At 32.2% G+C, this 14,539-nt stretch overlaps 1 protein-coding gene across 1 annotated transcript in view; it reads right to left on the reverse strand.

Annotated features, from left to right (window-relative positions):
- LOC144964330 (isopentenyl-diphosphate Delta-isomerase 1-like) overlaps positions 1–14,539 on the reverse strand; it is a 39,541-nt gene that overhangs the window by 24,743 nt on the left and 259 nt on the right. The window contains exon 2 of the mRNA XM_078898436.1: positions 10,938–11,102. Within this exon, the coding sequence (XP_078754562.1) occupies positions 10,938–11,089 (152 nt within the window). The 5' untranslated portion in view covers positions 11,090–11,102. The remainder of the gene's footprint in view (positions 1–10,937; positions 11,103–14,539) is intronic.

Here is a 14,539-nt window from a genome sequence, read left to right on the forward strand (position 1 = left end):
AAATTTAAAATGGGTTGGGGGGTAATTTATATTTTTTATTTAGTTTGGGGGGGGGGGGGGAAAATAATTTTAAAAAATAAAAAAGTGTAAATGAATAAATGTTTTTTTAAGAAAGGGAAAAAATTTTTGGTGTTAATTTGATTTGGATTTTAAGGGGGGGGGTATGTAGGGTTTTTGAAAAAAAAAAAATAAGGGGGTATGAATTTTGGGGAAAAAAAAAAAAAAAAAGAAAAAAAAAAAAAAAAAAAACCCCGCCGGAAATAACGGGGAAAAAAACAAAAAACCCAAAAAATAATTAAGTTGGGGAAGAAAACCCCTTTGGGGAGACAAAGGGACTTAGTCTTAACAAAAAAACATTTTAAATCTGTTTAGCAAATTGATACTTGTTGTCCTTTCAACGCCATGAAAAAATAACACATTTGTCGAAACGGGGAGGGGATAATGTATATATAAAATATATGAAGCGGTAATCCAAAACTCGTAATCGATTTTCAATCTTTGTGAGTTTTTTCAATCTATGAATAATAAATTAAACTAAATTTTATTTAACATAAAATGGCACAAATTTTCCCAATTTTGGGGGAATTTGAATTTTTAAATAATATATAAAAAAATGACCGAGTAAAAAATTTGTAGGGGAAATAATCCTCATATCTTAAAATGGGGGGAAATTTGGGTTTTGGGGGCTTTTGGAAAACCCTCTTCATTTGCTATTACCGATTTTTCATAACATGAATAATGCGTACTTTTTAAATTTTTATAAACTGTTGAAGAAAAAAGCTCAAAAAGGAACAAAAACCCCTGAAGAAAAAAATAATAAGTGATCCCCTTTGAATTCTATCCTCAAGGGAAGTGTTTTCTTTGAAATAAATTTTTTTTATGCTTTTAAAGTATAACTATTTCGCTCCCTTGGACTCAAGAGGCCAAGGGGGCTTGGATACATTTTCCTTTTGGATCGAATCCCCTTGGTTCAACCAACTCGGCATACTGAGTCCATGGAAAATTGCTCTTACTCCCCAAATTCTCCCCCATAGTACCCCAGGTGAAAAAAGAGTACCGGCCGTTAAGAGGTCTGTCAAAAAAAAAAGAATGTAAATCGCCTAAAAGGCACATTCTCTTTCTACAGGGGCTTGATTGATAATAACAAAAAAAAAAAAAAAAATGGCTTTTATATAGTGTTTTAAAAACCCCGTTGTCACAGGTTTCAAAATTGTTTTTTTTTTTAAGGGTTTTTTACGGCGCATTTAGGTTTTTTTACCCATAAAAAGGAAGAAAATGATAGTAAAAAGTTCTAGAATTAAAAATTAAAGCACCAAGAAAAGGTAAGACAAAGGGGGAACTGGAACAAAAGGGATCAGATTAATTCCAAAGCAACCCCCAATTACTTTTTTGAGATCACCTAAAAAGTCTAATCCGGGAACAAGCAAAAAATCCAACAAAAGGGGGAAAAACCCCAAAAAGCTTCTTTATACACTTAAAAAAAAAAAAATAAATAAAATAACAAAGAGTTTTACAAGGAAAAAAATACATCCCCCCAAAACAATAACTATGCATTTGATTTTTTCCCACCCACCCAGCTCCAACCAGGCCAGACAAAAAAAAGTAACCTCATTCCAAGAAAAAGACAAAAAGCATGTTGAAAACAATAAAGGGGGATAGAAAAAAAGTAGGGACCCCCCCTCCCTCTAGGGGGGCAGATCCCCCCAGGCTCTAAGATGATAGATTCAACGCTAAGGAAAAATAATCTTTGTAAAACCAGCTTTTGGTATGGATAAGACAGCACTAAAAAAAAGAAACAAATAAAATTGAATGACAGAAAGAGGATGTTAAAAGGTCACTTGGCCCCAAGAAAAGAAAATGAAATTAAAAGTTCTCGAAGGTTACAAACCATTTTCAGGAAAAAGCCTTTTCATTCTACTCCACGCCTATAAAACCACTTAGCCCCGGGACAAAGTCCTGGAAAATGTATAAAACTTTCGGGAAAAGTCGAAGACTGAGTTTTCCGAGGCTTTTTTTTCAAAAAAAATAATGTTCTTTATTTCTTTTTTTTTTTTTTGAGCATTTTATTATTATCAGGGTTGTCGGTTTTTTAATTTTGTGTTTTTAAACATTTTTTTTTTTATTATGTAAACGCCGCAAGTACGTTAACGTGTTTCGGGGCGCTATAAAAATTCATTTTTTTACTTTTTGACGAAGTGAAGAATGTTCAAAAAAACATGAGGCAATAGATAAAAAGGGTTCGCATTAAAGAACAGAGGGGGGAATACTTGGGAAGACAAGTTTATTTTTTTTGTTTTAAGATTTTTAAAAACGGCGTTGCAACACTTAAGTCATATCACGCCATAAAAAAAAAAAGGGGATTCAAAAAGTTCAAATTTACAATTAAAAAAAAAGCACAAAAAAAAAAGGTGAGACAAAGGGAATTAGTTTAAATGGGGAAAAGATGAGATTCCAAAACACACCGTCAAAGTCCTTTGTTTGAGATCACCTAAAATCTCATCCAACACAAAACACGACCCACTAAGGGAACACACTCAATTTTTACAAAACATATGTAAAAAGAAAAGAAACAGTACAAAAACAAGAGAATTTACAAAAGGAAAAAAAATATCATCTCCCCCAAAATATAAAATTGCATTCGACGTTTCCCTCCAGCCAAGGGCTCCGACCAAAGTCAACAAACCCAAACAATCTCATTCCAAGACAAAAACAAAAGCAATTGGGAAAAAAAGATAAAGGGGATATAAGACACGAAAGTACCCCCTGCCCGCTAGGAAGGGAGGAACCCCCCCAGAAACCGAAATTAATTAAATTGCGGAAAAAAGAAAAGGGGACCCCAAAAAAAACGATAAGAAAAAAAAATGGGGCCCGGAAAAGGGTGATGCTATGAACTGAGATGATTGGAAATGTACATTCCCATGGCAACCATCAAAAAGCGGGATAAGCAAAAAAAAAAAGATAGTCGTATAAATACCCCCCCCCCCCCCCCCCAAAACACACGAGCAATCACAAACCAAGGCCCAGCCACTCTCCATTGCCTTTTGCTATAGGCATACCTGCGCTAATATGGGTTAATTCATTGGTTTTGGAGTAGCCTGTATAGTACTTACAAAAACTACACTAAATATGGTATAGATAGTAGTATAGAATAATATAAAGTAGTATGATAGTATATATAGTAGTAGTTATAGTTTATAGTAATATGGTATAAGTATATAGTAGTAGTATAGTATATAGTAGTAGTAGTATAGTAAATAAGTATAGTAGTAATCGTATGTATAGTATAGTAATGTAGTAGTAGTAGTAGTAGTATAGTAAAATTGCTTATAGAAAAATTTAAAAAGAAAATATATATAGTATTAGTAGTATAGTATAGTTGTATAGTACAGTAGGTAATAGTATAGAGTTAAATATAGTAAATAGTAGTAAATAGTAGAGTAGTGGTGGGGTAGTAGTATTTTTAATAAAAAAAAAAATAAAATAATAGAAATAAATATAAGTAGTATAGTAGTATATATAAAAGTAAATAGTAGTAGTAATAGAGAGTTATAAGTAGTATACTGAAAAATAAAATATTATAATGGGAGATAATGATAATAATATAAAAAATACGTTAGTAAGGGTAGTGGAGTAGTAGTATATTTTGTAGTAAATATAGTAGAGTAGTAGTATAGTAGAGTAGTAAATAAGTAGTATAGCATAGAATTTAGTGTGGGGGTAGTATAGTAAATTTTGTATTAGAGTATGTAGTAGTTTTGTATAGTAGAGTAGTAGCACAGAGATGGTGGTGGGGAGTAGTATATAGAATATTAAAAAATTAATAATACGGTAGTAGTAATAGTAGTAGTAGAATTTGTAGTAGTAGTAATAGTAATATAGTAAGTATATAGTAAAGTATAAGGATAGTAGACATAGCAAATATATAATAGTAATTTAAAACGTAGTAGTAGTAGTTATAATAATAAAAAGCGGGATAGTATTGTAGAGTTTTGTTAGTATTAAGTAGTGTAAATAAAGTATAAATAGTAGTAGTAGAAATATAGAGAAATAGTAATAGTAGTAAGTAGATAGTAGTAGTATAATAGATAAGTAAATAAATACGGGATATAGTAGTTAGTATATATATATAGATGTTTTGTATAGTAGTAAGTAGATAAAAATAGTAAAAAGTATAGTAGTAGTATAGTGTGTAATAGGTATGGGAGTTATAGTAAATATAGAATAAAAAAAGCGGGGTATTAGTAATCATGAGATAATGGCAAAATTTGTCAAAAAAGGGGGAAAATGTAACGGTCCCTTGGGGGAACACTACCCGAAATCAAAGACCTATACACAATATACTAGTATGGTAATAAGTGTAGTAGTATAGTAATTTGTTAGTAGTATAAAGTAGTATAGTATGTATAAAATAGTATAGTATAAAGTAGTAGTAGAGTATAGAAATAGTATGTAAATAAGGGTAGAGGTGAAGTGGATTTGGGTTAAATATGGGAGTAGATTTTAGAAGATAGATATATAGTATATATATTATAAATATTTTAAGATATAAAAGTAGAGTATATATTTTATATATATAGAAGTATATAAATAGATAAGAGTTATATATAAGTATAGAAAATAAAGAGTAGTATAGTATATATATAGTAAATTTGCTTAAATAATAATATATATAGTATTAGTAGATAAATTATATATATTTTATAGAGCTATAAGTATATATAAATATATATTATATAATATATATTATATATAGTATATATATAAAAATAAATATTTGATATTTTAAGAAAAAGAGGGGTATAAAGGGAATATGTAGTAGAAGGTTTTTTATATATTAAAGAAAAATAGGATATATTATTAAAAATAGAGATTTGGGTTTGAGTAGTAATTTTTAGATATAGGGTAGAAAAAAATTTGGGGTTTCATAAATAGTATTTATAAGAAAAAAAAATTTTTTTTTTTTGGAAAAATAGATATACATAAATGTATTTTATATAAGAAATATATAATAAAATATATATATTATAGATAGGTTTTTAATATAAGAAATAGTTTTATTTTAAAAAAAATGAAAATACTAAAAATTTTTTTAGCAAAAATTTTTTAATATATGGTATAATTTTATATTTTGATTATAAATAAGTTTTTTTAAAAATAGATATATATATATATAAGGAATGAATATATTGGGGAAATAGTGATATAGTATATATAAATAAATAATTTTATTAATATACGGGATATATAGAATTTTATGAATAATTTAAAGGTTTTTAATTTTAGTAAAAAGAAAAGGTATAATTTTAGATATGATTAAATATAGATAGTAAATAGATAATAGAGATATAGGTTATGAAAGAGAATTACAATATGGGTATTTTTAAAGTAAATAATAGATATTTAAATTTTGAATATATATAGGGGTTGAAAAGAGATAAATTTTAAGGGAAATTTTTATAGAGTGTTTGTTTAAAAGTATTAAGATAGAAAGGGATATGGAAAAAAAGGCAATTTTCAAAAAGAGGAAAAGTACCCCCAGGGCCCAAAATACCCCAAATCCAAAAAACTTACCAAAATGGGGGAAAATATAGTAGTAAGTAAGATTGGGGGTTTTTTTATTTATAGGGAAAATTTATAGTAAAGTGTAAAGATATATAAATGGGTGATATATATACGGAATTTTATATTATAATAATGGGGTGTATGGTATTTGATTTGTCCTGGATTAAGGGTTTTTAAAATAAAACCCCCCCCCCCCCCCCCCCCCCCCCAATTCCCCCTAAAAAAAGGGGGGTTTTAAGAGAAGAGATGATATAAAAGGGGGGAAAAAAATTTGATAGGAAAAAGGGGATATATTTTTAAAAAAAGTAGAGAATAAGATAAGATATAGATAGTTAGAGAATTTTTTAGATATTTTATATATAATATAGAGATAGTATAGTTATTTTTTTTTTAAAAAAAAGTATTTAAAAATATATAGATATGGTTAGATAGTAGTATTTGGGGGTGGTTTGATAATAATAAAAATTTAAGTATTTAAAAAAAAAATTTTTTATATATAAGAAAAAAGTTTTAAAAAGAAGGAATATTAAAGGGTTTTTAAAAAAAATTTTTTTAATAATGGGTTTGATTGAGGTAGAAAATATATAAAAAAAGATAGAGAAAATTTTTTGTTAAGGGAAAAAATTGGGGGAAAAGGATATATAGAAGCAAAAAATATGGTTTTATATGGAAAAATAAATTACGGATGTAAATAATTTTTATATATAAGGGGTAGAAAGATAATAATAGCATAAATAAAAATAGAATATATAAAATTTTAGGGTATAGTTTTGATAGAGAAGAAATTTAGATATATTAAAATAGATATGTTAGTAGAACGAGATAAATTTAAAATTGATTTGTTAATAATAGTACGGTATAATTTTTTTTTGGTTTTGTATATATAATTATAAGATATTGATTTATAAGATAAATAATATGGTAAGAGTAGCGGTAGTAGTAGTTGTAGTAGTAGTATAGTAGTAGTAGAGTAGTAGTAGTAGTAGTAGTAGTAGTAGTAGCGTAGTAGTAGTAGTAGTAGTAGTAGTAGTAGTGTAGTAGGTAGTAGTAGTAGTAGTAGTAGTAGTAGTAGTAGTAGTAGTAGTAGTAGTAGTAGTAGTAGTAGTAGTAGTAGTAATAGTAGCGTAGTAGTAGTAGAAGTAGTAGTAGTAGTAGTAGTAGTAGTAGTAGTAGTAGTAGTAGTAGTAGTAGTATAGTAAGTAGTAGTTAGTAGTAGTAGTAGTAGTAGTAGTAGTAGTAGTAGTAGTAGTAAGTTAGTAGAGTATAGTATAGTAGTAGTAGTAAGTAAGTAGTAGTAGTTAGTAGTAGTTAGTATATAGTATAGTAATAGTAGTACGGTAGTAGTTAGTAGTAGTAGAAGTAGTAGTAGTAGTAGTAGTAGTAGTAGTAGTAGTATATAGTAGTATAGTAGTGTAGAGTAGTAGTAATAGTAAGCGGTAGTAGTAGTAGAAGTAGTAGTAATAGTAGTAATAGTAGTAGTAGTAGTAGTAGTAGTAGTAGTAGTAGTAGTAGTAGTAGTAGTAGTAATAATAGCGGTAGTATTAGTAATCAGTGATGATAATGGCAATTTGTCAAAAAGGAGGAAAATGTAACGGTCCATCGGGCACACTCACGCCGAAATGCAAAGATCACATATACACAATATGGCGGTAACGTAACATTATCCTGCTACTTTTGTAAATATCTAATGAATTGCCGTTTCCAGAAAATAATTTTAAAGGCTCACAATATTAATGAATCTGTTATCTAGATCAAGAGTTGATAAATGATTGGTCCAAAAGCTATGTCACTGCAACCTAGTGGTTATGCAGTTTATAAATTAGACTCATGAATATCAAACAACTTGCAAAACATAGTCTGTCCAAACAAAGGTAAAATAGCAAATTAAAAATCATTTGAACAAAGTCGATCATCATCCCTGCTTATTGTAATATTTTATCTTTCTATGAGAACATGACTTCTAAAAATACAACATGAAGATAGAAGAGAGGATAAGGGAGAAAGAAAGAGAGAGAAAGAGAGAAAGAGAGAGAGAGAGAGAGAGAGAGAGAGAGAGAGAGAGAGAGAGAGAGAGATATGAATTGACTTTCTAATTTGTTTTTCCAATCCCCACCCAACATCTATTCATCCAAGGGCATCACTGGCCTTGTGTCATGACACTTTTGACATTTGATGCCACCCTGTCTAGGGTGACGTCATAATAATGCGAGTAACATTTAGGCAACTGTCAACAGGTGTCAAAATTTGACACAAAACATGATGGTGATTTTTTCGTCCATCTAACGTGGACCACCTGAGTGCTTTTCATAGAAAAAGGTTTGACACTGCAAAAACAGGGGAACAAGATTACCATCACTGAGTAATAGTGTTACAAAATGACGTATGTGGAGAATTGTATAATATTTATTCACTTTCAAATACTTTGTTGGTAGGGGGAGGGGAGAGAGAGGGTATCTTTAAATGAGTTGTTCAAGAATTAATATGATTTAAGTGGTAGTAGTAGTAGTAGTAGTAGTAGTAGTAGTAGTAGTAGTAGTAGTAGTAGTAGTAGTGGTGGTGGTAGTAGTAGTAGTAGTAGTAGTAGTAGTAGTGGTAGTAGTAGTAGTAGTAGTAGTAGTAGTAGTAGTAGTAGTAGTAGTAGTAGTAGTAGTAGTAGTAGTAGTAGTAGTAGTAGTCGTCGTCGTCGTCGTCGTAGTAGTAGTAGTAGTAGTAGTAGTAGTAGTAGTAGTAGTAGTAGTAGTCGTAGTAGTAGTAGTAGTAGTATTAGTAGTAGTAGCCTTGTGTTACATACAGGGAAGACAACGTAGAATTAGAATTCCCACTCAGACACACAACTACATTATTACACAAATCAAAGAAAGGTAGAAGCAACAGACCAACTGGAACGGTTATTCATACACATCAACTCTCTCCTTACCAGCCATATTCAGGATTTTCCCCAAAACTTCACACCCAACTAACACAAAAATATACTTTTTATCACTCAAACACACAAGCAGTAAGTTCTTGCGATAAATAATTTCATCTAATCTACAACACAGTTAATTTTCTTTGAATGTTATGATGTACAAAAGAAATTTGAATGAGAAAAGTTTTGGTTGTATCGTAACGAATGTGACGATTTTCTAACAGTTGATAAGGAGAGGGTTAAAGATATCCTCAAAGTGATTTATACACTATCGTCACAATCATTTATAAACACATGATTTAACAACAAAAATAAATAAATAAATTAATAAATATTATTTTAATATTTACCACAATGTTTGAGTCTCAAACATTGTGGTAAATATTAAAATAATAATTCGCTCCATTGCTACAGGTCGAGCACTTTTCGTACCACATTTGTATCAAACACGATTCAATAAATTAATAAATATATAGGTAAATAATTGAACAAAAATATAGAATGCATGTGTAAGCTTTGTACTGAATACACGCTGTGCTCTGACGTAATGTATGGTGTGTTGAGGTATAAATGAAGGCTTCCAAGCATGCAAAGTCCATCGACTGTGTCAGTGAACAGCTTTATGTCAAAGTAAGGCATAGCCAGAAATCTGAGAGCTTAAAATTTTTAAAAATTAAGCTTTATATAGCGCAATATCCACTAAATGTGCTCAAAGCGCTTTACAAGTGGCCCTGGTCAACAGCAACATGTAGGACGGGACATGACACCTGTTAGACAATATTACAATTTTTCGGACAAAGACAACGCTGTTAACGGCCAGGTACTCATTTTACACCTGAGTACGGTGAGAGAATGTGAGTAAAGAGTCTTTTCCAAGGACTCAACTATGCGCCGAGCACGAGGCTCGAACTCAGGACCTTCCGATCCAAAAGCGAGTGTCATACCACTAGACCACATAGCCGCGCTTACCTTTTAATAAAGTAGTCCTTCAGAGCCATCTGGCACATGGAGCCGGAGTTTATCCGGGTTTCTATAGTGTTAAATGGATAATAGCAATTGCTTGCTATCCTTTGGATAGGACGCGAGTGCTCTACAGACTGAGCTATCAGGATCCCATCCTTTTAATAAAAGCACACATGAAATCTTTTCAAACATCACCGTGGATAACTACTGGAACAAAATGGATAACTACTGGAACAAAATGGATAACTACTGGAACAAAATGGATAACTACTGGAACAAAATGGATAACTACTGGAACAAAATTAATTGAATCCGACCAGCCGTGAGGGAGTTCCGTTTTTTTTCTAATTTTTGTTTGCGGCAAACCAATGTGCACAAAGGGACGCAAAATATTGTCCTATTCCAATAATGTTAAACTACAACCACAAGTGGGTTCGGATGTCAGACCTGAATATCTGTATACATCGCTGCAAACCCACCATTCACGCGATCTCTTTTTCTGTACCGAAACACTGTTCTTTCACAATGACAGAAATCATATCGGTGCAACTGTCCGATTTGATACACTACTACGGTAATCAGAAGGTCTGAGGTTCGATCCCAAGTCGAGGTAGACTGAATTTTTGGGATGGTTTTTTTTTCTTCTTTTTTTTCTTTCTTGCTTTGTCTGGCACCTTTCATACACACTTGGTCAAAATCTTTATCTTAAAATATAATTTTCAAACCAGGATAACATTTTATCAAAATAAAAAAGAATTTCCGACTTTTACACCTGTATTGGATTTCCTGGTAGCTCAGCTGGTAGAGCAGTCGTTTCACATGCAAAAAGAATTGAGATGGAGCCAAGATGGAGTCAAGTTTATTTCTCTGATCCTCTGCCCATCCAGTAGTGATTGGGTAGCTTGGTTTGTTAGATCTGGTGGAAAGTACTTTACAATAGACTGACGTATCAGAGTTTGTATTGTCGTCCATTTAACACTATATAAACTGGAATAAACCCTGGCTCCTGACTGTGAAGGCTTACATTCCTTACACTGTGCGGCTATGTGGTCTAGTGGTATGACACTCGGTTTTGGATCCGAAGATCCTGGGTTCAAGTCTCACTCAGCGCATAGTTGAGTCCTTGGAAAAGGTTCTTTATTCACTTTCTCTCACTGTACTCAGGTGTAAAATGAGTACCTGGCTGTTAACAGCATTGTCTCTGATGAAAAAGAAATGTAATATCGCTGACAGGCTAAAGTTAAGAGTTGCTGTTGGCTAGTCTAGGGACCCCTTGTTAAGCACTTTGAGCACGTTTAGTGGAATTTGCTCTATAAAAACGCTTTTTTGTTTTTTTTTTTAAAAACTGTTCTCCTACTGTAATGCTAAAATGCAAACAATGCACATTGAAATTATTCACATCAGCCTCTTCCCAATCATGTGAAGTAATCTACAATAAAAGCCATTATCACATGAACAATCTTTCAGTTAAAATAATGTGATAAAAAAAAGAAAATCAGCTCACCTTTTGTAAGAGGTGGTGCAAGAAATTTGCCTGGCTAAATGCACCTGAAGCATGCGTAAACTTTGACTGGAAATTGTTCTTGTTACTTTTGGAATACTTGGTTGAGGAAAAAACGCCGGAGAGCTTGCGATCCTCAAGAGAAATGATGGCATCGTGCTGAGTATCCTGTGAAAATCAAACAGTTTGTTTGTTCGTTATTGGTCTCAGGGTTGCCAGATTAATTTCAGGCATTCTGCCAACTGGATTTTAAAAATCTGCCAAATACCACAAAAATCTGTCAAACCGTACTATTTATAGTACCCCCTTTGAAAACTCATCAGTTTTGTTAAACAAAAAATTCTCAAGGCCGATGTCATAATTTTTTTTTTCATTTCCCAAGTTTAAAAAATCACTAATACATAAAAATTGCCATGGAAAACGTGGAGTAGACCTATACATTCATCCCTAGGCCTCGGAAAATAAAATCTGCCAAACTGCAAACTGATTTTTCTCTGCCAGACGACTTGAAATTCTGCCAAAAAAAGGACATTTGGCAGAAAATCTGCCAAATTGGCAACCCTGATTGGTCTTGGTTTTTTACCAGCTAACTGCCGTACTCTGAAAAAACTTGAATTAAAACATTTGGCTTAAAATATTGTTCTTCAAATATCTGTCTATTTAAATGACCCTCATCTTAGCAAAAACAAAAAACATCTCAAACCTGGGACTTTAAGAAAGACTCTATTTGTCTCTTCCTCGTTTTAATCAGTTGGTTAAAAAAGCATAAACCTGGGACATTTCCATAAACCAAAATGTTTTGGGACAGTTTTTTTATTCATGTATTTTTCTTTCTTGTTCTGTATGGCACTTTTTGAGATCTAAAGGTAAAATGCAATCCTACTATCATCTGCTTTGGATCACACACTTCGACAAGGAGATTTTTGACATTTTCGTGTAAAGGTACCCAATTTTTCTTCTCACATCTGCTTTATATTATTTCAATTTTGTTATTTTGGAATAATGACAACAACTTTAAAAATAAAAATACATTATCATTATTATAGTTAATAATAATAATAATAATTATAAAGCAGACGTTAGGTGTCACTCAAATAGAGCGTTATCCAGTATTATTATCTGGGGTGAATTTCACTTTTCACGAGATCGATTACTGCCCTTTACTGTCTGGTCGGAACTTTCAAATAAAGTCGGAGGATTTACAGGTCTACTGTTTGTTGAAATTATAATTTTTCTACAACAGCACTGTTAACGGCCAGGTACTCATTTTACACCTGAGTCGATGGTGAGAGAATGTGAGGGTATATAAACAAACAAACAAATAATATTTCAAAATTGAATTAAAAAATTAAAAATAAAATAAAAGTAAAAAAATCAATATTGAAAAAACAAAGTTGTCCCCTTTGGGACTTGAAAACAAGATCTTACAAAGCAGATTCAGAGACAAAAGAAAAGGGTCGTTATTTGTCATGTGTTGTCTCCATAGGGACTTGAAACCAGGACCTTCCAAAGCAGAGACAAAGGAAAAGGGGCATTATTTGTTATGCGATGTCTCAATTTACATGATTGTCCTCTGCTGCTTCTCAACTCACATCATTTCTTGTAATTATAATTTTCTCTCCATCTTATTAACTGACTCGCTTAGGCAGTGATAGAAAAGGGGGAAAAGGGGGAAAAGGGAAATCTGGCAGAAAGGCACGGGGCAAACCAAGGAAGTCCTGAATAGGATTAGGATATGTGGAGGCAACAACTGGTCAAAAGATAATCGACTGCTCGGTAATGGCCCTTGAGCATGAAGAATGGCGTTCCATGACATTCAACCTCTGTAGGGAGACCGAACTCTGGTAAGGTAAGAAAAGTCAGCAAAATATCGACATTCTTGTATTGATATCAAACATAATAAACATAAAAATCTTTGTGCCACATTAATCTATGGATTCAGAAGGCATGACAAATGTAAAAATTGGCGAGATATAGAAAATTTTATATCGATTCCAAAAACAACACAGACCCCTTCCAAAGCACGAAAATGAATACTGTGTGAATCTTAATCCATTGGGGCAAAAATAAATAAATAGGTCAAATTTTAAAGAGCGTGGGCCTATGCAACTCTGTAAGAAGAATTATAAGAGTGCAGCTTGTGGGCGAGTGAGCCTTCTGAGTGAGGAAAAGAAGAAGATGAAGATGGAGTAGGAGGAGGAGATCACAACTACTGGTCTTACTTTGTGATCACAGCTAGCTTACGACAGATAATCATAGCCTAGGACGTGTATAAAATAAATTAGTGAATGTAAACAAATGGAAAACAGGAATGTATTGTTGAAATAAAGAAAATGTTGTCAGTAACAATTTGATAAAAACAAAGTGCTTGAAATATTACAGTACAATCGAAACTTGAAAAATGACACTAATTCTACACAAAACCTATGAATTATCCTTTAGAACAAAGGAAATCCTACTTTTTCTTTTTACATCTATCGGGGTATATTTATACTTGGCAGGGAATTTCCGCTTCATTTTTCTGATAGTTATTTTCCACTGAATCTAAAGTTTGGATCAGAAAACAACAGTAATATCTGGTTTGTTATGATTTGAACTTATCTTCCAATTCCTGAAAAGACAAATAAAAATTAAAAAACAAATGCCAACGAGTAGATTCAGATCTTTCCACAACGATAGACAACGAATGAATGATTGGAAAGTGACGAAATTCAAGATTGCCCAAATCGAGACTCAGCTAAAATCACCGCATGCACCTGAAAAGTTCCAATTTGACTCCTTGTTAATTAATGAACCGTCAGCTACAAAGGAATCAATCCATGGCAATTGACACTTCCTTATATAAAAAAATACAATTAATAAAAAAAACATGATTCTTCTTGTAACCAATTTTGGTCAATTGGGCCTGCACGTGGCCATCTGGCAGCCCTGCCATGAACCTAGCCTGGCCCAACCTGGCAGGCTACTTTTAGGGCGCTGTGATGAACCTAGCCACTGCGTTCTTTAACTTTACTTTTAGTCTAGTGACTCTATTTTTGGGAAGCCTTCCGAAATCTCTCCATGTTAAGGGCAACAACCCAAATATTCCCTCGACTAACCCTAAAACTAAAATAAAAAATAAAACCTAGTACCTTTAACTAAACCTAATAAGAAAAACAAACACCCTAGCACCTTTACTAAGACCTATAACTACTAACCATAATAGAAATAAATCCTCCGACCTCGAGTTAACCTTTAATAGAAAAATAAAACAACAACATAGACATAGGAGGACTGCTTTCATATTACTATAGGAAATTTTAAACCTTCATTAATCTATCAAGGTCTGTTTTAGTCTTTAAAATGCTACTATATATTGACAAACTGAATAAATAAACGCCTGACAATAAAAGATCCACAGTGAAAAGTGAAAATACAAATTGATCGAGATGCTAAACCGAGGAGCTTTCGGAAGGTGTCCCTATTTTTAGTGATTACCAAAATATTGGATACGTTGGGGGTCGCTATATTAAACCGAGATTTAGTCAATTCCTGATTATAATTGTTGTAGGAACTCCCAAGTCCAAGAATCAATGTCAATGATGATCAATCACTCAAACTCAATC

The sequence above is a fragment of the Berghia stephanieae genome, chromosome 2, assembly GCF_034508935.2.
Source record: "Berghia stephanieae isolate SIO BIC M18660-M18661 chromosome 2, UCSD_Bste_1.3, whole genome shotgun sequence".
NCBI classification, from domain to species: domain Eukaryota; kingdom Metazoa; phylum Mollusca; class Gastropoda; order Nudibranchia; family Aeolidiidae; genus Berghia; species Berghia stephanieae.